This window comes from Lampetra fluviatilis, chromosome 10, assembly GCF_964198595.1.
Source record: "Lampetra fluviatilis chromosome 10, kcLamFluv1.1, whole genome shotgun sequence".
Lineage (NCBI taxonomy): Eukaryota > Metazoa > Chordata > Hyperoartia > Petromyzontiformes > Petromyzontidae > Lampetra > Lampetra fluviatilis.
Genome location: NC_136284.1, coordinates 13,824,821 through 13,849,650, shown reverse-complemented (window position 1 = coordinate 13,849,650; position 24,830 = coordinate 13,824,821). Strand labels below are relative to the sequence as shown.

Sequence of the window (24,830 nt, the reverse complement as noted above, 5' to 3'; positions counted from 1 at the left end):
ACAATGCGGTGATGATTTTTGCCCGCCTGACCAGGATTTGAACTCACGAACCCCCTGACTTTGAGTCGAGAACAAGAGGAAGCGCCGTCCATCTGTATTTCTCAGTGATGATGAAGCAACAAGCTTGGGGCGGTGGCATATGACGCCAGTTATGTCAAAACCACGATTGTGCACACAGAGACATGATACAATTACCAATGCAAGGGAAGTCTGGGGGGAGGGGCAGAGCTCCTGTGGAATTTCACTTAATTTTGACTGGTGCCATTATTGTGATTTTCTAAATGCTGTCAGCCACTAACAGCATAAGCACACGCTGTGCTCCGAAATTAGTGGAGGTCAATCCGGTAAAGCAAGTGAAAGGGAGCAGGAGGTTTATTAACACGGTATTAGCATTGACTATACGTCGTAGAGATCGTGACGAAAACTTGAGGACATTGTGAGAATATGGAAATTGTGGTGCAATGCCCCTGGCATGTATCGTAGTATTACGTCTGAATTTTTTTTTTACTGCATTGAGGCAATGCTCATCTCCTGCTTATAGCCCTGAGCCAGTGATTTAAATCCCACATTCCTAATGTGGGGGTGAGTCTCTCCATAGCACACCCACTGTTGACTTTCCCACAAAGTGGTAATTTTTTTATTGATCCCCAGGGGGATGATGAGTTGAGTCAACCCCCCAGCAGGATTTGAACTCACGACTTTCTGTTTGCGAGATAGACGTTTGCAAGTTCAAATTCTGGATCTGGGTTAACTTGTTTTATTTGTATTATTATTTTCTATGGTGGATAAAACTATTACCAATTTGTATACAAATGCAGGACCCTCCTCAAAAAGTATTGAGCCTCAATGAAGTTTTCTTTTTTCTGAATCGAGGCCTTTATATTATAATTTGTTATCATCAATAAATAATTATGAACAGCATTGGCTCTGATTATAATCAGAACCAATGCTGTTAATGCCATCACAGCATGGCTTCATTTCCTCGGCCAGACCTCAGCTGTTGCACGAGTAACACCCAGCCTCCAGGACCTGCTCTTACAGTTTCCCACCATCTCACTTCAGATCTTCCATCGGTCACTGACCTCTGGGTGCCACTGCAATGGCTGCCTCGGTGGCCTGGCATCCTCCACACGGCACAAGTTCCCCCATTGATCACAAGTTCCTTTTTCATTGTACAGCTTGTTTAGCCTCCCTTTTCTTGTGACCATTTTTTGTTGTTGTTACTATTTTTTACTTTACCAGGTAAAGGCCCACTGAGCTATGTAGCTCCATTTAAGCAGCGACCTGGCCACAAATGAAAGCTCAACGGAGTGGCTTATCACGTGGAAATGTCTAGCAGCCAAATACTCTAAACGCATGATTCGAATGTGGAGGGAAAAGTGGAGGACTCAGAGAAAAATGTACACGACCACGGGAAGAACACGCAAACTATAAATATACAGCAGCAGGCATCAGGGTCGGGATCAAACCCACGACCTCCTGTATACCAGGCGAGGTAGTTAACATTTCGCCACCTTGTGACTCTTACTCATCATTTCACTACGATACCTTAGGGGCATACCTTTAGTTTATAATGTAGATTTGATTCAATGCCTGCTAACATTTGGAAATAGTATTCAACGTTATACTGTACGTAATTGCAAAGGGGAGATTGCAGATTTATTGCCACAAATAAATATGGGACCCAATTCCCATCGAAATTGAGGTTGTAAAGGACATACCAAAGTGAACAATGTGCATGTCCTATGAATAACTAGAGCTCGTAATTGATTGGAAATTTAATACTCTATCCGTGATGATGAATGTAAGCAGTATCGGCATGCTAGCTCATTATCGCGGAATCAAATTTGAAGCTGCCTTGTCAGCAGCTTTTTTTTTGTCCTGCGATATTCATAGCAATGTGTGCAGTGCAACTCCGACTTTGCATTCACCAACATCCATTCTGCAAATGGGAAGGCGACTTGGCACACACTCACAGCCCGGTTGCGCCGTGGTTAGAGCCTTCGAGTCTCGGTGGGGCATTTGCAAGTTCACAACCATGCTGGAGTTGACTCAGCACATCAAACCTCGCAGGATAAATTCATTTAGAAATACTTAAAAAGCAGTTAACAGTGGTCAACATGTGGATATGCTCGCGCCTGCCATGAAAATGTGGAACTTCCATCGTCGGCACAGGACTGCTTTTGAAGTTGACTGCCGCTCCCGTCGCACTCTGACTTTTTGACTCGTACCCCGATTGAGATGTCCCGGTCAAATAAATGAAACAAACTCGACCGTTCCTTTGCCGATGAATCTACAATTCACAGGGCTTGTCTTTCTGTGCATTTCTGCAGCTCCCGTTGTCTACAATGCGGCCGTCTGGGTGACTGCCGCTGCCGCAGCCCCCAACACACCCTGCAGCGCCCCCCCTCCCGCGCCAGCCGGTCCACCGCTCCGGGCACCATGCCGCCATCCCGGCCGCACCACCTGGGCCACTACCGGCCGCCCCTGCCGCCACCGCCGTCGCTCGCGCATGCAGCGGCCGTGGCCTCCCTGTTGGCGAGGCTCGCCGTGTGCCTGGTGGCCCTGGCCGCGCTGGGTAGGGCCGGACCGCAGGACTCGGAGCAATGCGCTCGCAAGGAGCACCCTCGCTCCGGCCTGGCAGGTGAGGGAGGGACCACGGCCGTGGCTGCCTGGTGCAGCGGGCGCAAACGCAAAACGACGTTCTTCAGAAATGAGTTGTTTTTTTTTTTATCGAGATGATTTGAAGGTGCATAGTTTCAGTGGCTTCCTAATATCGGAAGAGCGCCTTTGCTTGATGGCCAGGCCAAAAGCCGCTGTGGGGATGACCGGAGTTCTCGTGACGGTTTATGCTCCTTGACGGGATCGGCGAGGTATCGTGGTTCACTTGTGGCGAGCACTTTGTGTGTAATAAGTGATACGCGTGACCTGTTAAATATCCCCCGTGTGGTGCGGAATTTCTCCTGCTACCCAAGTTAACTTCCCATCGTGAGGGTTATTGCACACGGTCGACTTTACAGTCACGGCATTCACAGCCACGTTCACCTGATGAAGGTGTCACAAGCAACACTCAAGATAGGTTGGGATAATTTGGTAGCGCAGCTCTGATCTATTGTCTGGATGTAATGCGTACGTGTGTATGTTGAATTTCTTCTGCACCGTCTGTAGCCAGCCCTGCCAAGCAGAGTTACGGTTCGTAATGAAGAGGGAAATATCGGAAGTCTTGCTGAGCAGCACGCCACGCAAACCCGACATCACATCGGAGAGCGCAGCCACGAACACCGGCGTGGCAGTGATGCGACCCTCGTGCTGCGTGGTCATGGATATTCTATTTCTGGAAGATGTTCGATTTTTAATGGGCATTCAGTTACCTCCCACGGATGAGAACAACCTGATTAGTAATCTGCCGAACGTCGCGAGCAGGAGGCTCGTGACAAGAAGAAGAAGGGACAAAGTCGGTGAGGCTGGTTGCTCATGCATCCGAGCGATCAACTGGAAGGGCAGTTGATCGCTCGGATGGTGTTTGACTCGGCCCATCATTTTGTCAAAGTTTCTAAAAACAAAAAATCAAGTGCCGCTCCATGTGAAATTAACGGCGCCTCTCCCGTAGATCGGTGCCTCCGTTGGGATGTGAAACGTTCCTCTCTGACCCAGGGCTGGTGATGCCGTTTGAGCCGCCTGAGGCTAATTTTAACACGGAGACAATTTCACTCCGACTCTCTCGCACCCTGGGATTGAATCCGGCTTTCAGCCATTTGCTATTAAATCAGGTTTTCAGTTGGAGTCAGTTGATGATTTCAGCCTGATCGATAATGACTTCTGGGGCCAGTATCACGCCTGGCTAACTTGGTAATTCCAGCGCCGGTGTTAATGCATTGCGACCGGATACTCAATTGCTCGTTTTAGATCGAGGCAACCTTGGAGATGTCGTCCATTGCTCGGCGCAGACTCCAAACGCCACTCATTGTGCATTGCTCGCTATGAAGCCTTCGGACGGGTGGCTCTTCAGACGTTAACATTGAAATTGCTTCACGGTGAAATACGAACACGGCAGCGGCGGCAGGCGAGCGGGCTTCCAACATCCAAACGGGCATTCTCTCTGTGCGAACAAGCAGAACAAAAGCGGCTCTTTTGAAAGCGGCAGGTATAAATCTGCTCCGGTGCCAATTTGCGAACTTGGAGAGCGGCTCTTTCTAGCGGCATTGTTCGTTTGGATCAGCGCGAACTGTTTTGCTGCGAAAATGTGGTGGAATTTATGCTGTCTTGAGGATCGGTAAGAGGGTCTGCCGCATTAGCGAGTTGGACGGGAGGGAGGGAGGGAGGGGGCGTGTTTGGATGCTGGACGTGAGAAAGGAGGGAGCCAGTGCTAGGGAGTTGCTGTGTCTGGAGAGAGAGAGAGAGAGGAGAGACCTTTTGTCTCCTTCACAATCCGTATTCTGTTGTAGCTTTTGCTGAGAGTGGATGCTGGGGAGGCTGTGTGGCTGTGAATGATTTATTGTGAAAAAAGGTCCTTTATGTCCCTTTGCATTGTGAGTAGCAGGTGTTCAGAAGCTCACTTGGCTATCTTCTATCTTGAAGCTGCTTCAGCTGAAAATCGTCGTGAAAGTGGGAGAGAGAGCGAGCGAGAGAGAGAAAGGGCTTAAGAGGCTTGTCGGGGGGGGGGGGGGTCACGCAAGACGCCGTTCACTCGAGCAGCCCACGCCGGCTGACGGGATGACAACCTGCGTGGATAGATGGTGAAAAATCAAGAGGTCACCAAGAGGTCACCAAGAGATCACCAAGAGGTCACGTGAGACCAAGGTCACGCGAGACCAAGGTCACGCGAGACCAAGGTCTCATACTCTTAGTTTTTTTTCGGTAAAGTCACGTAGGTAAAAAGTAAATAAATAATAAAACATATAATAAAAATTATAGAAATAATAATAGAAATAAAAGACCAAGGTCACCAAGGTCACGTGAGACCAAGGTCACACGAGACAACCTGCGTTGGTAGCAAGTCCCGTGTGAGATTGGTGAACAATCCCCACACACTCACACACTGTGTCGTTAAGTTAATGCCCCTCATACTGGCGCGAGTGAGAAACGCACTCCTGCATCCTGATGAAATGCATTTGGCAGTGGCAACACAGCCGAAGCCGAGCTCCTCCCCGCATCTCAGCGGCTAATGCAGCCCTCACAACCCGATTGTTTTCCTTACCCAGTGCAGCCGAGTCAATACGTCTGGGAAGGCGATACGCTTGTGACCAGGAATCAAGGCAATACGCTTGTGACCAGGAATCAAGGCTCGGTAAGAGCCTCATGATTGTTCAGCGGGAAATATAGATAGATACGTGGGGTTTTTATTCGTTCAAAACATGTTTTGAATTGTTATTTTTTTAATATAATGGCATTCGCAATGGAGCAGGAGGTAAACTTTGGGCAAAGGCAGCAGCCCTGAAATTCCATTGCTCAGTCCACTGCCGGCGGAATGACCTCCGTTAGCGGGAGTTCGCGAGAGCCCTCCTCGAGGGTGACTTGGCCTACTCTTTCATGCTTGCCGGACGTCTTGGAAACGATGACAGTGCTCAACACTTTACCCCACCACAAGCCTCCTGGCAATTGAATTGCAGTGGTGAACCCGTTTATACTCAGGCAGAGTCTGGGGGCGGGTTGTTTAAGAAACTTTCACATTTCGATTTAAAGCTTTCGTGACTGCAGGGATTCATCTTTTTGGTTCTTTCGGTAAAGTCACATAGAAGGGAAATAATAAAATAATAAAAATAAAACAAAATAAAATTCTCACGACGTTTCGGCCACAACGCAAGCAGCCGTCCTCAGGTGAAGAACAGGGCTGTCATTCGGACGCTGTCTCCCCGACAGACCTGTTCTTCACCTGAGGAAGGCTGCTTGCGTTGTGGCCGAAACGTCGTGAGAATTATTTTATTATGTTTTATTTTTATTATTTTATTATTTCCCTTCTATGTGACTTTACCGGAAGAACCAAGAAGACACTTTCACATTGTTTCAATTTCCGTATTCCTTCCCCCCCCCGCACCTCCGATTGCCACGGGTGGCTACGTACGGTGCGAAAGACGTTCAACATACGTACAGAACTGGCTGCCCCTGGATGAATCGGGAAGTAATGAGATGGCTTCATAAATCTGGGATGGTGGTGCCGTGATTAAGCACTTGACTCACAAGAGTGAGTTGAAATCCTGAGCAGGGAATTAATCAGTCCATTATTCCTCGAGGCACAGTCAGGCAGATGGATTACCTTTATAATCCACGTGGGAGAATAAACTGAAACCAAAAGTCTCTTACTCAAGGGAGACTCGGGGAAAAGGCACGTAATGTAGCAAACTAGAGTGCAAGTTCAATAAAGCCATGGCAAAGTGATATCAAAAGTTAGGCGACATGTATTTTTTATTTATCACAATCTTTATTTCGACTGGAGGAATCCGATGAGCTGCAGATGTCCAGCATGGGCGGGTCAGACAATATGTCCGTGCTATGATGAGCACCGTCCTGTGAGATGACCATATGAGTTTGTCCTGCGGAGAGACTGCCGCTCACTCAGCAAGGGCCCACGGCTGCACCCACGTAACCACTGGAGCCGGGAGACGACACGGTGACTCCGTGACTCTGTGTGTTCGTGTAAATGTGATCAATTTTGGGGAAAATTGCGAGGCGAGGTGGTGAAATCACCGGACGCGCTCATTAGACGGTGACTTTGACACTGAAAAGGGCCAGGCCCCCCGGCTTCTTCCGATGTCACCGGCTCTCACTTACAAAGGAAACAAGACACGTCATGGCAACTAATAGCTTTGGGCCAGCCTGCAGCCATCACTCTTGTACGCAACCAAGGTGGCAAGGGACGCTTACTCATTTGACGAAAACAGCGACAAAAAAAAGTCCAGACCCTCGTGCGAGATGCGTCGATGTGAATCTGTTGGACGGGAGGCTCTGAATCGAGAGCGACGTGTCTGGCACGCGATTCCGGCAGACCGCTTCGCCACTAAAGGTCTCTCTCCGCCGCCGCCGCTGCCGTCATCGCCGTTCCCACACCCGGCGGGCGGAAGCGCCGACGTGCCCGCGACGTTTAAACGCCGCATTAGGAGCGGCGGCGATGAAACGGTGAGCCAAATTGCATCGGCGCAATGACTGTGCGGCCCAGGAAGGCGTTCGACCCCGTTGACCCGGCTTGGAAGGAGTTAAATACGATCTGGCGAAGCCTCCAAGCACCCCTCCCCCACCTCAAAAACAGAGGGGGGGGGGGACAGGACGTGGGGGGGGGGGCGTGGGTGGGAGGGGAGAAAATTCATTTAATCGTGTGACAGCGTGATGCGCTGGAGCAAAGGCGTTTTCGGGCTTTGACAAAACGGTCACGTTTTGAATTTGAAACGCGCAAGCAGGCAGAGCTGAGAGAGATTAGGAGTAAGTACAGTAACATTTTGGACTAATGCATGGTAATCTCGATATTTCGGGGAAACAGCTTTTTTACTTGATTTTTTTCATTAAACTTTTTGTGCTGTCATTACAAGAACATTACATGCTCTTTAGCAGTGTTTTAACAAAACTATGAGTGGGTTCTTCGACAAGGGGGTTAGGGTTCGGGAATATCAAAGTGGCAACAGCGTTTCACCATCGATGGGTGCTTGGAGCCCTGAGAGCTACTTGCTCCATCGTGGGATATTTTTTTGGCAGTATTAAAGTATTAAAAAAAAAGGTTTTACCCTTTCTGGCAATTAAACAGGAGTCGTGTTAAGATGTTCTAACACCAGGAATTAAGTTCCTGTATTAACCACACACGGTATCTGTGGTGAACATGCAAACACAAACGCTCTGATAATACTTTCATACTGGCAAAACAGGTCCCATGAAATAGCTGCTTACCCAAGCTATAAATGCTCTGCTAGTGGCATTGCCTTTGCACTGTTCGTCTTTGGCGTTGTTCTCTGGTCTGAGCCTGGTGAGACTGGGCTCCAAAGAAGGCCGTCTCTGTTTCGATTTAAAGCTTTCGTGACTGCAGGGATTCATTTTCTTGGTTCTTTCGGTAAAGTCACGTAGAAGGAAAGTAATAAAATAATAAAAATTAAACATAATAAAATAATTCTCACGACGTTTCGGCCACAACGCAAACAGCCGTCCTCAGGTGAAGACCAGGTCTGTCGGGGAGACAGCGTCTGACGCTGTCTCCCCGACAGACCTGGTCTTCACCTGAAGACGGCTGAGGACGGCTGCTTGCGTTGTGGCCGAAACGTCGTGAGAATTATTTTATTATGTTTTATTTTTATTATTTTATTATGTCCCTTCTACGTGACTTTACCGAAAGAACCAAGAAGATGAAGGCCGTCTCTGGTGTTGGCCAATCAGTTTCAAAGACAATGCCCACATTATCGGAGCGTGTTTGCATCCATGTTCACCGCCAATACCATGTGTGGTTAAGGCAGTAACTTGATTGAACATCTTAACACAACTCCTGTTTTATTGCCAGAAAAGGTAAAATCTAGACCTATTGCACCGTCTGTCCTCTCCTAGCCACGCGAGGCAGGACCTCATCATTTAGTGTTGCCCGAACGAGCAGCATTTTATGAACCTAACTCAAGCTGGGTGATTTTCGTAAAACGTTGCTATGCCCTGAGCCAACATAGCAGAGATTCTGGGTTCAAATCTGCCTTTCCTATATCGGATGAAACCTGGTAATCATGTGTGTTTGAGTGAATTTAAGTCTTGAAGTCAGGTCAACGATGACCACATGAACATTAAACGACTATGAAACATATTTGGTGTGACTTCGCTTAGCTTGACTGACACCCATTAAACAATCCCAGTGCTTAACCATGAGAAGTCAGATAAATATTTCTCCCCCATATGCACAACTGCATATCGTACATTGTGTAGGTGTGTGGACGCTACATCCTTTAGGAATTCAAACAAAAGCCTTATGGGTTTGTATATGGGGTATTCCACAATGAGATGTGTTGCTGTTCTATTATTGTCGGCAATGTTCAAGGTCATTTCGCTGGCAGTGTCCACGCTCACATGAACACGGGACTGTGCTCATTTCTATTGATGGTCGAGGGCTATTTGCGGAAAGTCTGCGTTCATCTGGCAGCATCCAGTTAGGTGATTCTGGAATGGGGAAATGCTCGGCTCATGCACGGCGCCTTTGTCAATCGACTGCTGGACAATGGCCTCCCCACGCCGTGGAGGACGTGGCGGTGATTTGACCATACTTCTCCACGCTGGTCAGTGCTGGTTTGTGATGGTTCGGGAGGTAGAGAACAACGATAGATATTGCTCCACTGCCCAGATGATTATGTCTTTAACTATGATTGGTAAATATTTGCTTTACCTCCCGAATCATTGTAATAAATGTCATGCGCGTGTTGATGTATTTGGAGAGCGCTTTGCTAAGACACCGACCGCGATGCCAATATCCCGAGTTCATTTCCCGGCAAAAACACAGCACCGGTTTCCATTTCCACATTTGAACTTTGCCTGGGATTCCTCTAGGTCGTCTTAGCCTAAAATAATCACCTGGCCCAGTATCTTGACAGCGTCACTGTGGAGCAGGCAAAGGCGGCCGGGCGTGCCTGGAGCTGGCCACCCTGGGCCTCCCGTGCCTCCGTGCCGCCCTTAATAGGTGCTCGCCAACAGCACTCGCACCGACAACGGCCTCCGCGTTGGTGTCTCTGTCTTGTGAATACGCCGCACGCGCGCGTGTGTGTGTGTGTGTGTGCGCGCGCGTGTGTGCGTGTGCGTGTTTGTGTGTGTGTGTGCGCGCGCACTGCCCAATTTATCCTGTCGGCAGTGAAGGATGTTTAGTTGTTTCTCCCGCCATGGTTTAGTGGGAGCTCTCTAATTTACTGCAACGCTAGCCTTGCCTCCGCTGCTCTGGGACACGCAACGCGAGAAACGGTGAAGGCGTAACCCCATGGCGAATCCATCCGCACGAGCACGGCACGCCGCTTGCTCGTGCAAAACAAAACCCGACGCCTCGGGTGATTAACCCCACGCCGCGGAGCAGCGAGCCCCGAAGAAATGTGGCATCTGAGGCTGCGTTAGTCAGGTGCGTCACTTGAGGGCTCACCGCTGAGGTGCACGGGACCGGGCGGGGAATCTCGCCAGCGAGCAGCCCTTTTGCCCCGTTGACGTGAGTTGCGGCGCCGCGCTCGACCCACACGGTATTGCGTGACGCAAAACTATTCAATCCTGTGTTCACCGATTTGTGTGATCGCGCGGACGTGGGACATGCTATGTGTTTGATCCGATGCTTAAATACACGTTGCATTTCGCCGGCTGCTTCTGGCGAACGTAAGAAGCGAATTGGGCATTTTGGCGCAGCATAATGTGAGGAGAAAAATAAGTTAGCAGAGCCGATAGTTATTAAGAGCGGCCTTTACACGATTGGGGTCACTTAGATTTTAACTTTTTAAAAAGTCAGTGTTTCTACTCTCCACCGAGCATAGGATGGTTGTGGTGTCGATTGGCAAAACCTGAGCCAGTGGTGGAAATTCCCCATTCTTATCGCAGGTGCCAGCCTGTTCATGAGACAAATACTGTCCGATTTAAGATACTGATGATACGTTTCTAAGCTTTTCTTTGTAATTGTGAACTCTCACAAGTCATCGCTTTCCTCTCGATTTTTTTACGTTCTGGTTTCCCAAAACGCATAGCTTCGGCATTTAATGTTTTCTAACAGCATTTTCCCACTTATTCTGCATTCTTCACTTTTTTTCTCCCTTGGTTGTCACTTCCAACGGATACTTATTTTTTTTTATCGATCTTCACTTTCAAAAATTGCAACTCACTTAAGGATCCACAAAAAACGGTCATCTTGGTCTCCTTGAACAAAAAAACTCCGGCCATTGATTTTGAAACCATCTCCTTTTGTTGTCAGACTCTCCGTGCCGCATGGAGAATGTGTGCAGCCAGTCACATTAACAAAGACGAGGTCGCATATGAACCCAAAATGAATAACATTCACCATATTTGTAGGCAAGGTTGTGAGTTAAATTGCCAGTCATGGGGAAATTCGTAGTTGGGTATTTCGAGGGTTGACCGAGTTTATCATCATTCCAGGGTCAATATCTCTCTTCCCGAATAGGAATGGAGTATTTCCACCGCTGGCTGAGCGTCACAAATAGAGATGATCGCCATCCCACATTTATTTGAGTGGGGAAACACTTTTGAGTTTGACGTGAACTTTCCATGGCAGATTTCGTGAGAGTGCTTTCCTCCTTGGCCTCCTTTTTCTTCTTCTCTTGCATGGTGGGGAACGTTGTATATATTCATTTCGAGGTTAGTGCTGTTCGTATGTTTGTTGAACTTCTTTCGCACCGCACGTAGCTGAGCGCGCTACAACAGAGGTGCGGTGAGTGAGCTTCACGAGCGGCCTGGTGAAGCACATGCGGTCAGCTCACGACGGAGGCCAAGGGCAGTGTGATTCCTTGACCACACGGATTACAGAGCGCGTTTGATAGCACGTTACGTGCACCTCCACACGCCACCACTGATATCACTCACCACTGGTACTGCGACCAGGACTCAAAAACCGCGTGGCAGGGCTCATTTTGCTGTGCATTAAACCACTGTGCCACTGCTCTCACCACAATTGTATATTATATACATTCGCAATGTTGGAAACTACTCTCACCTTGAATGTGTACAGCAAAAGATGTTGAGCCGAGATAGCTGCTTGGTGTTACGTGTTTCTTTGGGCATCGCATTTCTCTCCATTGTCTCACATTCCAAGCCCCTATTTTGTCCACATGACTCACGTCCGTGATTAACCCGAACTCATCCCTGCTCCTGACATCCGTTGACAAGACCCATGCGGGCATTAGTGAATTCCCAAAAGCCATAGTCATGGCCCTCTCTCTTGTGTATGGTCTTCATTTAATGTTTCCCAAACATACCTTTTGCCTCTTTCACGGTGACTCAATGTGTGCAGGCTGGTGGTGGAATTCACAAACCTTGGCATGAATCTGCCCACAGCTTTACTAAGTGGCGTTCATGTTGCATTCATGGGTAAAGGTACAGATGCAGCCCTGCAATTGCTCTGTCGTGCCACTGTTGTAGGAAGGGCCTCCAACACCGTTGAAGAAAGGCATCTCCAACAGTGGCCCTAAATGATCCATATGACTTATGGGTCAACTGACGGGCCACTGGGTGAACTTTAATGGGACATTATGGGCCTTCTAGAGGTATATTTCACCTATCCTACACTGGCCAGACGTCTTGGAAGGGGGTGGGTGTACTCACACCTTACCCCACCATGCTTATATTGCTCAGTGGACGGAAGGTGAGGGAGGTTTAAGAAACCTCGACATTGTTTCAACGGCCCCGCCAAGAGTTGGAATCGAACCGGTGACCTTTGCTTGCAAGTGGCGCGTACAAACCATGAGAGTTTGGCAGCTTTGCGTTGTTATTGTGCACATGTGTATATTTGTTCATTTTCATACTCGGATATTGAATGCAATATGTATATACATACATTTATATTTTAATTGTTTATGGGAAAAAGGGCCTTATGTAAACTGGCAGATGTGTTGCTCTTACTGTACAGCTGTGCAAATGTTTTTTACGCCAAAAAAAAAATCTAATGTGGATTTCAGAGTGACTGCTTGGGTGTGGTTTCCAAAAATTAAAACACATTGGAATTTATTTTGGGGGGGTGGGGGGGGTGTGAGGGGGAACAAGGTGTGGGTTTACTTTAACTGTGTGGTTGCAATTATGGTTTTTGAAACAAATAGCGCGTGTATTTTGAGGCAGGATGCAACAGTGACCACACCATCAGTCACTTTTAGTTTTTCCCCGGTAGGAATTCGCTCGTTTTGGCCACCGCGCGTATCTGTAGAGTCTGCGTGCGCGACTGCAGTTAATGAATTTATCAGTCTGATGAACTTGAACTGTAAATCCTCACGACTATAAATATTTGTTCCATATCGCAGCTAATAAAGTCTCCAAAATTTATGGACCAAAATATTATTTTAGGTTTCACTGGTAAAACAGTCCCTTGCTTGTTTATTTATGTATTATGTTATGTTGTCATATCTCCTGAGAAATCAATTTACAGCTATATAATTTAGACAGCCTGGCAGTTCAGAACATGTGATTTTACACGAATGATTCATTAAAAGATTACATTGTTCACCATCACGGAGAATTAAGGGAAATAATAAATAGGCAATACTCTGTACATAAAATAGCATCATAATAATTTAGACCATCAACCTTACAGACATTTTGGACAAGTGTTATGTTAGTTTGTACTGTTTTCAAAGACAGAGTCTTGTTTTTATTACCAATAATCCATCACAATTTTACTGATTTTGCACTGAACGAGCCCCCTTGTGTAGATCGATAAGCCTTGCTGACAATACCAGGATAACCGGCAGGATTTGTTTAACGTGTCCGGCTCGACTGATGAGACTCCAAAAGTCAAAACTGACCCAGAGTTTGCATGCATGAACAAATGCTGCAAGAAAACATTGGTGCGGAGGGCGATACAATTTTAATTCAAGTGGATGGGCAGATGCATGGTTCTTTATGTCTGTATATTAAAAATTCTCAAGCTCTACTGAGAAAACCTCGGGGCTCTTACAGCCAAACTAAGACAATCTTCAGAGGGCCAAGAGAAAAATCCTGCATGCTGCAAAAAATTCAAAGTGTCCTCATGCATAAATGTACCGCGGGAAGGATCTTATTTCCATTGGTGGCCCTGAGACAGTTACGCTCAATCCACATGTTCATGGTGGGGGTCTGCAACTTCACAGGATGGCCACATAATAATTGTTTTTTTACCCTTCTATCTGGCAACAAAACTGACACCTTTTTTACAAGGAGTCATGTTTACATAGACCACAATACCTGCAGTCATAATGCAAACAAAAAACATAACTCTGATAATGTATGCACTGTCCTTGAAGTTGATTGGTCCACACCCGAGACAGCTTTCCTAAGAGCCTAGTCTCACATGGGTTGGCCAGATAGAAGGGTAAACAACCAATTATCATATTTTTACTGGCAAATGAGGTTCCAAGGATGGCCACAGTTAACTTCCCTGCAAAAGAGTACTCATTTTAGCCACCCTAGACGGGATAAATGACCCAAGTTGACTTCCAAACCAAAAACATGAAATCACACCCTTCCGATTGTGAGTCAAACACTCTATCACAGAACATCCTGGCTAACACGGTGGCCTTGCTATTACTGCTGTTGTCAGTTTCAGATCTAAAACCTGAGAAAATTTTAAGCTCAGCTCTATGTCCTCCTCCTAAGCTGAGCTGCCTCAGCTTGTGCCATTGGGTGAATCAGTGGCTGCTTGAGGCCCTCAATGATCCATATGACTGATGGGCCCAACTGACGGACCATTGGGTGGACTTTAATGGGCCATTATGGGACTTAAACACCGCCATCTGACACCATTATGAAACACAACGTTGGGTGCTGAGCTGTGTCCACTCTCCCATTCCTTTCTCTGTGTCCCTTGAGGCCTAGTGACTGGTCCGGGCAAGGGGTACTTTTCTCGGCAGTAATCAAGGCGAGGTGGGTGGCTGGTGGCCTGCTATGACGTAGATCAAATCAATGGTGACAATGAATCTCAATGGGCTTGCGCCATTCCAAATTGAACTGCCACCTGTTTGGGATTTTGGTTAAAAATGTGCAGGGCACTACAGTGAACGGCATGGCTGAAGTAATTGTATGCGATTGCTATATGCACCAGCTGTAAAAAAAAAGATGGATGGCATACCCACATTGAATCCATTTACATACGAGCCAATAAAAGCTTCGCATATTTCTTTACACGCACGCACGCACATATACACCCACACACGCGATGTGTCCTTAGGACTTATAATCGTTCAACACAGACACAAACAATGCCATGTGCTCCAGTTGAGAGTACTATGGAATTTGAAGTGGCTGAGAACCTGCGTTCTAATCCCGGTTTCAGAATCCTGTGGTTATAACAGGTTTGTTTTTGTGTGTTTAAGTAATGTGAGTTTATGGTTTCTTTACAGTCACCAATAAACTGCACAGAGTCCCACCGCCGGCTCCCATTACGTTGCCTGGTAGGATGTGGATGGTTTCGTTGTAGTTTTCTTGTGTTTTGCGGGATTTTTTTTGCCGTTCTTTTACTTTACACTGCTATCATGTTTTTGTGTTGTTTGTTGCTGTAACGTTCTTACCCCGTTGCCCTACTGGACATCTGTAAAAAAAAGAGCTTGATTGATCCTCGGATTTCTCCTGCAGTATTTACAAACATTCAGATTCCGATATCTGTGGGGTTTCAAAACAATGTGACGTATTCCAGCTCGAAGTTTAACAATAAAAAATACACATTCGTTTTAATGACATGTGACAAACACTCTTTGCTGAGCATTCGACATGTGCGCCCGAGCATGAATAAAGCGTCGGACTGAATTATTTTGGAAGTTGTTCTATGGCGTAGGACCTCATGAGTATTGCCTGACACGTGGTGGAGGTGGTGGTACGGGCCGTGATAATTTACGGACGCTAATTTACGTCTCCTGACGCATTGCTTATAGCAGAATTGGAATTGAATTTTAAAACAATTCTCTACCTTTAAAATGTTGAAAGTACTACTATACGTGTGATTCCTCACTACTGTTGTAACATTTTTGATATGTAGTCGTAGTTAGTCTTATCAAAACGTATTCGATGCATTGTGTCTTTAGAGAACTGATAACGTCCATTGCAGCTACATTAATAAATGCATTAATGTACTTAAGTTATCTTCTTGATTCTTTCGATAAAGTCACGTAGAAGGGAAATAATAAAATAATAAAAATAAAACATAATAAAATAAAAATGTCTGGTGAGAATTATGTTATTATGTTTTATTTTTATTATTTTATTATTTCCCTTCTACATGACTTTACCGAAAGAACCAAGAAGATGGATCCCTGCAGTCACGAAAGCTTTAAATCGGTACTTAACTTAGTTGACTCAGTGAACAGACGCATTGCACTGCGGTACGTGCACAGCAGCTGATCAACGTCTCACTGGATTCGCGGTAATGTCGAAAAGAGACAGCGGAACGCGGTCAATGCACGAGCTGGTCACAACACGTGTCACTGGAATGCAGGGCGAGCACACGCTCATGAAACTTCCTCGCTCTCTCCCCTGCCCTGCCGCTCGATGCAGACATCTCCCCGTGGCTCCATAACTTCACCTTCTCGGGAGCGGTCAATTTCTCACAGATCGCCTTTGATCCCAGCCGGGGTCAGCTGATCGTTGGAGCCAGGTGAGCAAGGCCCCCAGCAAACGGGGAACGACCGGCAACAAACAGCAAATAGATGCGATTAAGCACGTTGCTTGAATTGAGCAACGTTATTTGTATTGTTGTTGTAAGAGCTTGGGGAACATTGACGACGGGAGGGAATTCCAAAGTTGTGCAGTGCGAGGGAATAAGCAGAAAGAGAAGTGTTGTGACCCACAGTGTGGTGAGTGGAGGGGTGAGTGGATGGGTGAGTGGAGGGGTGAGTGGAGGGGTGAGTGGATGGGTGAGTGGAGGGGTGAGTGGAGGGGTGAGTGGATGGGTGAGTGGAGGGGTGAGTGGATGGGTGAGTGGAGGGGTGAGTGGATGGGTGAGTGAGTGGGTGAGTGGATGGGTGAGTGGATGGGTGAGTGGATGGGTGAGTGGATGGGTGAGTGAGTGGGTGAGTGAGTGGGTGGGTGAGTGGATGGGTGAGTGGGTGGGTGAGTGGATGGGTGAGTGGATGGGTGAGTGGATGGGTGAGTGAGTGGGTGAGTGAGTGGGTGGGTGAGTGGATGGGTGAGTGGGTGGGTGAGTGGGTGGGTGAGTGGGTGGGTGAGTGGGTGGGTGAGTGGATGGGTGAGTGGGTGGGTGAGTGGATGGGTGAGTGGGTGGGTGAGTGGATGGGTGAGTGGATGGGTGAGTGGGTGGGTGAGTGGGTGGGTGAGTGAGTGGGTGGGTGAGTGGGTGGGTGAGTGGGTGGGTGAGTGGATGGGTGAGTGGGTGGGTGAGTGGGTGGGTGAGTGGGTGGGTGAGTGGGTGGGTGAGTGAGTGGGTGGGTGAGTGGGTGGGTGAGTGGGTGGGTGAGTGGAGGGGTGAGTGGATGGGTGAGTGAGTGGGTGAGTGGATGGGTGAGTGGATGGGTGAGTGGATGGGTGAGTGAGTGGGTGAGTGAGTGGGTGGGTGAGTGGATGGGTGAGTGGGTGGGTGAGTGGATGGGTGAGTGGAGGGGTGAGTGGATGGGTGAGTGAGTGGGTGAGTGGATGGGTGAGTGGATGGGTGAGTGGATGGGTGAGTGGATGGGTGAGTGAGTGGGTGAGTGAGTGGGTGGGTGAGTGGATGGGTGAGTGGGTGGGTGAGTGGATGGGTGAGTGGATGGGTGAGTGGATGGGTGAGTGAGTGGGTGAGTGAGTGGGTGGGTGAGTGGATGGGTGAGTGGGTGGGTGAGTGGGTGGGTGAGTGGGTGGGTGAGTGGGTGGGTGAGTGGATGGGTGAGTGGGTGGGTGAGTGGATGGGTGAGTGGGTGGGTGAGTGGATGGGTGAGTGGGTGGGTGAGTGGGTGGGTGAATGGGTGGGTGAGTGGATGGGTGAGTGGATGGGTGAGTGGGTGGGTGAGTGGATGGGTGAGTGGATGGGTGAGTGGGTGGGTGAGTGGATGGGTGAGTGGGTGGGTGAGTGGATGGGTGAGTGGGTGGGTGAGGGGATGGGTGAGTGGGTGGGTGAGTGGATGGGTGAGTGAGTGGGTGAGTGAGTGGGGCAGTGAGTGAGTGGGTGAGTGAGTGGGTCAGTGAGTTTATGTGACCTGCAGTGTGGTGAGTGGGTGAGTTAGTGAGTCAGTGGGTGTGTGAGTGAGTGGGTGAGTGGGCGAGTTAGTGGGTTAGTGGGTGGGTGTGTGGGTGGGTGAGTGGTTAAATGGGTGAGTGGGTGGGTGAGTGGGTGGGTGAGTAGGTGGGTGAGTTGTTGTGACCTGCAGTGTGGTGGTTGAACACAGCGTGGTAGAGACGAAACAGTCAGTGTCTGGTAGACCAAGTCCTCAGCATTGGTGGAGGAATTAATCAAATAATTCCAGATGTAGCTTGGTTTAGTTGGGCAACAGCAGGGCTCCGTGTGGAAAATAATCTCAAGTTCAATCCCCAGCAAAGGTTGACTGAGCCCCATTGACACCATCGGTACCATCAATATAGCTCACTGCAGTCATAGTAGTGGTAGCAGAACCAACTGCTCTGGTACCACCACTGCCATTGCTACAGCCACGATCTCCACCACCACCATCAACCACAATTACCACAACCATTGCCAACATTTTCATTGCCTCTATAGTACATATTCCGGCTTCCCCATTATCATTACCACCCCCACCATTAGTATTACCACCCCCACCATTATTGTTACCACCCCCACGTAGCCCTACTCCGTTATCAGAGAACGGTTGAAATTCCTCAACCCTGTTTGGAAAAGGCCTGGGACACTGTCAGTCCATCGCATTGTTATTACCTTATCCTAATTCCCTATTGTGTGTGTGTGTCATTGTCCGCAGGAACTACCTGTTCCGGCTCAGCATGTCTAATCTCAGCCTCATCCAGGTGAGTGGCGGCTGCTTTGCATTTCATTGATTTCCATCGAAAACAATTCCGGCGGCAGTGTCGCGCAGTGGCAACACTTGTGCCTCACAGTCAGAAGGAGCCTGGGTTGGATTCCCGACTCAGGCGTCTGTCTGCGTGAAGTTTGTATGTTCTCCCCCTGTTCTACGTGGGTTTTCTCCAGGTTTTCTGGGTTCCCCCCCCAAAGCATACAACATACAATGGAACATACAATATTGGTCAAACATACCAACGCGGAAAAGAGCCCCCCGCAAAATCCTCAATTGGGATCACACACAGCAGCAGCATTGATCCCCTACCGTGGCAACTTGGCAGGACCCTCCTGAAAAGAGTCTTGAGACTCGGTGAGGTTTTTCTGGGTAAACATGCACAATAATAATATATTAATCGTAAGGCCCATGGAAATAGGCTCTCGCGTGTATTGAATTCCAATGGCTACATCAACGGACTCCTGTGCAACCATTTAACAACAGCTTATGTTCGTATATTACTATTGCACAATTGCATTCTACTTTTATAGTGTGCTGTGGAATGTAAATGCGTGGAGTGAACACGCTTCAGCACCACTGCTGTTAACGCTGCCATAAAACAGAAATGGGCTAAGTTCTTCAGGCAATGGCCCATCTTTTAGAGCAGAGAGAAAGGACAATCAGTGTAACATAACAAGTAAATTTCTGTTAAAGCAGCTGGCCTCCTATCGCTGTGCTTACAGCACTTGAATCAAATCCCGATCGTGGAATTAATAGAACAAGTATAATTTCGCGGGAAATTCAATCAGTGGTTTTTCTCTTCATAGTCTGGTCCCTGTTAGAGCAAAATGTGGAATGTCCACCACTTGTTCAGGATGGTTTTGAGGCCTTCGTCCATGAGCACACCGACCGTAACTGATGATGACGATAAAACTCTTAGTTCTTTCGGTAAAGTCACGTAGGTAAAGAATGAAATTAAAATTAATAAAAAATAAAATAAAAATCACGACGTTTCGGAGGCAACACAAGTCTCCGTCATCAGTTGGGACCGTCACAGCCAGATTTGCTGCATCACATCAAGTCGTGATTTTTTAATTTTTTTTATTAATTTTAATTTCATTTTCTACCTACGTGACTTTACCGAAAGAACTAAGAGTATGAATCCTTGCAGTCACGAAAGCTTCAAATCTAGGATGACGATAATGTTCAAGGCCACCGGTGGAGATGAGCACCAGTCCTCGGTTTCGTTTGAGCAGGGAGACACTTTGACTTTTGAAATGTAAAAAAAAGACACACGCAAAACACAACACAGACGACGGCACTCTGGGAGGTCGGTGGGTTAAACGTATCGTTTGCCCGCTGGCCGGCGGGTGCCGACGATGCCGGGCAGAAGACGCCGCGCTCTGCGATAGCGAGCCCTGTGAGAGCGCACGGTCGGAATGGTTCTCTCAAAACACGGTCACGCTCTCAAGCAGTGCTGATAGGGCTTTGCCGGTTCAACAGTTTTAATTTTTTTTAAAGAGTACTCTTTATGGAACACCGCAACCCAAAAAATAAAAAAAAAAGTCTGAGTGCATCTCAGCACTCAAATAACCGTAGGGAAGGCGTTCGTCGCCTTTGGCAGCCCAGAGCCAGCGATGAAAATCCCACGTTGCCATTACAAGTGTTGCCATTCTGCCTAGAGGAAAACTCCTGTTGGCTTCGAACAAAGTGGTACTTGATGTTGGCAACCTCCGAGAGATGATGATGGGCTGAGTCGCGACCTTCTGATCGAGTCGGACCTTTTAACGACAGTTGTACCCGGCCAGCAAACAAAACACACTCTTACAAACACCGACCACGTGTTATGACGTCGATATGTCACCGCATGTATCCAGCGGTTAATCTGGATTGTCACTCTCACAATGCATGCATTGAATTGGATGTAAATTGATTTCATGCTGACATTATACATGCTAAAGTTACAGTTGGGGTAACGATGCGAATGAGGAAGCACCAACAAGTCAAAACAAACAAGAAACATTACAGATGGGTCAACAAAAACACGATTGGAAATGTTTTATTCGTTCTTGAACTGAACAAGTCTCTGCTGAGAGTTCATCCAATCACCAGGGGGGTGGAAGGATGTGGATGGCGGATTAAGTGAATCGTTATATGCCCGATTAAAACGTTTGCATTCCACGACTGATTTCCCATATGCTTGTGACTTTATATGCACAAAGGGTTCAGAAGCGGTGGTGGATTTTGACCAATCCGTTCGCCCTCAAGTTTTTGTTTTGTATGCCTCTCCCCTGGTTCCTTTTCTTCAATTGCTTTTTCCCCCTCTCCTCATTCCTGGTATTCACTTGACCTTATTCCCCCGGTTCCCAGAATGTCACCTACCCAACCACCACCATCCCACCTACCCCACCACCACACCGCCTATCCCATCACCACTCCACCTACCAAACCATCACCCCACCTACCCCACCACCATCACCACGGATACATGCTGGCAAGCCTTCTCTACTGTTCACTGTGTTCCTTTCCCAGAGCGAGCGTGGCAAAAACGCATTGCAGCGGAAAAAGCCGAAAGAATGCTTATTTTGATGCCGACTGGTGAAATGTCGAGGTTGAATGGAGGCTTGGGACACAAGCACACATACACACACCAGGCACACAGAGAGGCAACGATCCCCCATTGAGCCTTATTGACTGCAGGGGCGAGTGTTGCTCGTGAAAATCTATTTAAGGGCAACATCGCACCCTAACAGCTGTTGTGACCAGGTTCTGGTGTTCATACGCCGCACCGACCACTCAATTAAGGCTGAGCCAACCTAAGGGAGGTGCAGGATAGACAATAATTTCCACTGATGCTGTAGATGGATACGAATTGAAGGCAGAGTGCAAGGACCATTTCACATTCGCAATAACATAATGTATGCACATTATGTTGAACTTTTTCCGCACCGTACGTAGCCAACCATGCTAAACGGAGGTGCAGGGCCACAGTGCTTGTGCCAGGCTACGTGCACTTTGAGGCAATGTGAATGTCAAAGGCTCGCTGGCAGGAGGTCACAGGACATGCCCAGGTGTTATGGGTTGGCTGACTAAAGTGACTGGCAGATGCATCAACTGGGCTCCCCACTGCGCCAGATTGTAGTGTTTTAGCCACCTGGTGCTCTGCACACCCCAGACAAAAATACAAAGAGCTTCCACGTAGCCTTCAGCAGTTACTATTGGGGTAAGCGACACTAGCAAGCACTGATGAAGGTCTGCTTGGTACACAGGGAGTGTGCAGCATGTATTTGTCCTAATATCCCCATTTTGCGAGTCATAAAATGTACTAATTTTATACTCGGCAAACTTCAAGGAAGGGCCAGGCTAGGTTCAATTAACAATTGCCAGTTGTGTGCTCGGTCAGGAGTGAAACTTGGGTCATTGGGATTTCCACGCAGTGCGTTAATCACTGCACCACCCTTCCCACGTACAGCGAATAGTTTTAATGACGGAGGGCCAGACTCAAACGCAGAAGCTCAGCAGTTGCTCTCTCAGTGCTAGGAGGCGGTCAGGTTGAGCCAGCGGAGGGCCCTGTCCAGTTGAATCAGAAAGTTGACTTAAACTGGAGGAATACAATGAGCGTTTGTTTTACAGATGTCCAGTGCGGGGCAGGTCAGAACGTTACAACAACAAACAAGACAAAAACACAATAGGAGTGCAAAGTACAGGAAATGTATACACATCGCTTAAAAAAAACAAATGAACTAAACTATTTATATCTTCTTCTTGGTTCTTTCGGTAAAGTCACGTAGAAGGGAAGTAATAAAATAATAAAAATAAAACATAATAAAACAATTCTCACGACGTTTCGGCCACAACGCAAGCAGCCATCCTCAGGCGAAGAATGAAACACCCCAAGCTTGGAGCGTATATTTAAGCTGGGTTAGAGGGGGGGGTAAAGCCCACTTAGCTATGAGCTTCTTTTTCAGAAACGACTCAGCCACAAATGATAGCTCAATGAAGTGGCTCATCCTGTGTAAATGTAAAGCAGTAAAATGATCTAAGTAACATAGAATACTATTGTGTCTCGGTGTGGAGTTTGAGGGACCAGAAGGAAAGCAATCGCGGGGGAAGGGAAGGGGCAGAGGGCATTCCTGTCACCCCTTATCAGTGCCCTACCTTGTTACAGACCAATTCACACCTTATTGGTCAGCCCGTGCCCTTATACATCTCAACGTTCATCCTACAAAGTCCCATCACAAGGGAGAAACACAAACAAATAGAGCAAAACACTTTTTTTTGCCCGTTTTGAAACGGCCGTACGCCGTATGACACATGACAAGTCAATTTCCCTGGACAAGAATACGGGGTAAACCGCGCGGATTGACTGCTGTGAGAGCACCACAACTGGGCAGTGCATCTCCGCAAGGATTTCTTTGATTAGACAAAGCCAGAACATACAAAACATCAGCTCTCTTTCAAAAAGTGCTTATCGACACGTGGTGCAGCTAATAGTGGACATCTGTGAAAAAGAGTTACACAGCTCATTCGATTCTTCCAGTGTGAATCCATATTCTGGAAATAGCGTAGCCTGCGTGTGCTGCATAACAGAAGCCTTGCCTAAAGCTACGGTAACTTTATCTCTTGTTGTTGTTGGGGGTTTTCACACTTGGGCTGGTCTCCAAAAATGTCCACACAAAAAAATTACCCTTTCACAAAAGCGCAGTTATATTAGTAAGATTTGTTTTGTTTTGCTCCTATTTAAAGGTCACTGAGCACAAGGAAGGTTTAATTGTATTTTACTACAAAAATGCATAAAAGTTGTATTAATTACGTTAATTGTAAAATAAGCAAACATTTAAACAAGGGCTGCATTTATGAAAATGAACACGGCTCTGTGTGAACGTGGTCTCGTTGTTTACCGATACGAAAATATATATATGTTTTATGGCCACCGTGTGATATTTAGTTATTCGCACGTTTAACACTACTCACGTAAAACATTAACGTATGTTGTGCTCGGCGCTTTTGGAAGAAAAAATATATAATAATAGGAATTAAATGTGTGCACGCTTTTTTTTTTGTCTTCTCCCTGAGTAAATGTATTCCCCAAACGCAGCTTCACAGATCTCGGGGCTTTACGCTCCTTCGCTTGACAATCCAGGGACATTTTGTTTTTGCCTCGGGTTAAAATGAAGGGGGCAAGGTGGATTTGAAAGGCTGCGCGAGAACCAGTTTTTTTCTTTCACCGCAACAAAAAAGTAAAAGGGGTTTCGCTCGCTCTCTCGCTCTCAGAGCTCACAACCAAAGTGAGGATCAAGTGGCGAGTGGTTTCAGAATGGCCGCTTTTTCTTTGGGAAAGTAGGGACATTGCGACGACAGCGGCTGCTGTTGCTGCTGCTGCTGCACGCTCCGGTCCGAGAGTGATGGATGGCGCTTTTGGTTTTTGTTTTGGGAAAACAGAGCCACGCATTTCTTTTTTTTTTGACGCACACGCTTTGTCTGCTTTGCCCGGTTGCCCCCTGCACACTTTGGGGCCGAGGTGCACGCTCGTAACGCTTTGCTCGACGGCTCCTCCGTTCGCACTTTTACGCCAAGAAGACGCGGGCAATGTTGTCACGGCCGCAAAGTCAAAATCTCGGATGGGGCTCAAACGCAGCTCATCGTCCTCGCCATCGCCATCGTCACAAACGTCGTCGCATGCCTTCTCGGCCGACATCACGTGATTAGCCGCTTTGCGGGAAGTCAGCGAGGGTTGTCCCGTGATGAAACTGTCGCAGGCCAAGGGAGAGCGTGAATTCCTGCAATGGCTTCGGGTTGTTTGCTGTTTTGGGGGGCTCGGGGAACGAATGGCAATTCTTGTGTCTAGCGCTGACGCTGCTCTCCCGAGAGGCTGGGTTTGAATCCCGGTCACCCAGACGAGGGGCCCGTGGTTGCGAGTGGCGGCGCTCTCGGTCGAGTCGGAGGTAACGAGTGGGCTCTCGTGTGTGGCAGGGAGGCTTTCGTATCTTGAATCCGTGGGTCTCCAGAGGTCCGGTTCGAGGCCACTGTGTGAGTGCGTGAAGGGACATTTGTGGAGCAAATATTCAGTGACGGAGGACCCCGAAATCATCGAGGGCGAAACGTTGTTTTTGACATTTGACAGCGTTTCGTGGTTATCTTTTTTTTCCTCTCAGAACGATTGTGCTGTACACATCCTGCCCTAGCATCTTCGTTCGCATTTGTGGGAAGTCATCGGCGGTTGTCCATGGAGTGACTGGCCCCCACCAGAGGAATGTGGAATTTCCATCACTT

At 47.7% G+C, this 24,830-nt stretch overlaps 1 protein-coding gene across 3 annotated transcripts in view; it reads left to right on the top strand.

Annotated features, from left to right (window-relative positions):
• Positions 1 to 24,830, top strand: part of LOC144934600 (semaphorin-5A-like) — a 159,066-nt gene that overhangs the window by 53,058 nt on the left and 81,178 nt on the right. For all 3 annotated transcript variants that reach the window (XM_078860589.1, XM_078860587.1, XM_078860588.1), the window contains 3 exons: positions 2,334 to 2,644; positions 16,156 to 16,255; positions 18,525 to 18,570. In XM_078860589.1, coding sequence (XP_078716715.1) covers positions 2,443 to 2,644; positions 16,156 to 16,255; positions 18,525 to 18,570 — 348 coding nt within the window. In that variant the 5' untranslated portion in view covers positions 2,334 to 2,442. The remainder of the gene's footprint in view (positions 1 to 2,333; positions 2,645 to 16,155; positions 16,256 to 18,524; positions 18,571 to 24,830) is intronic.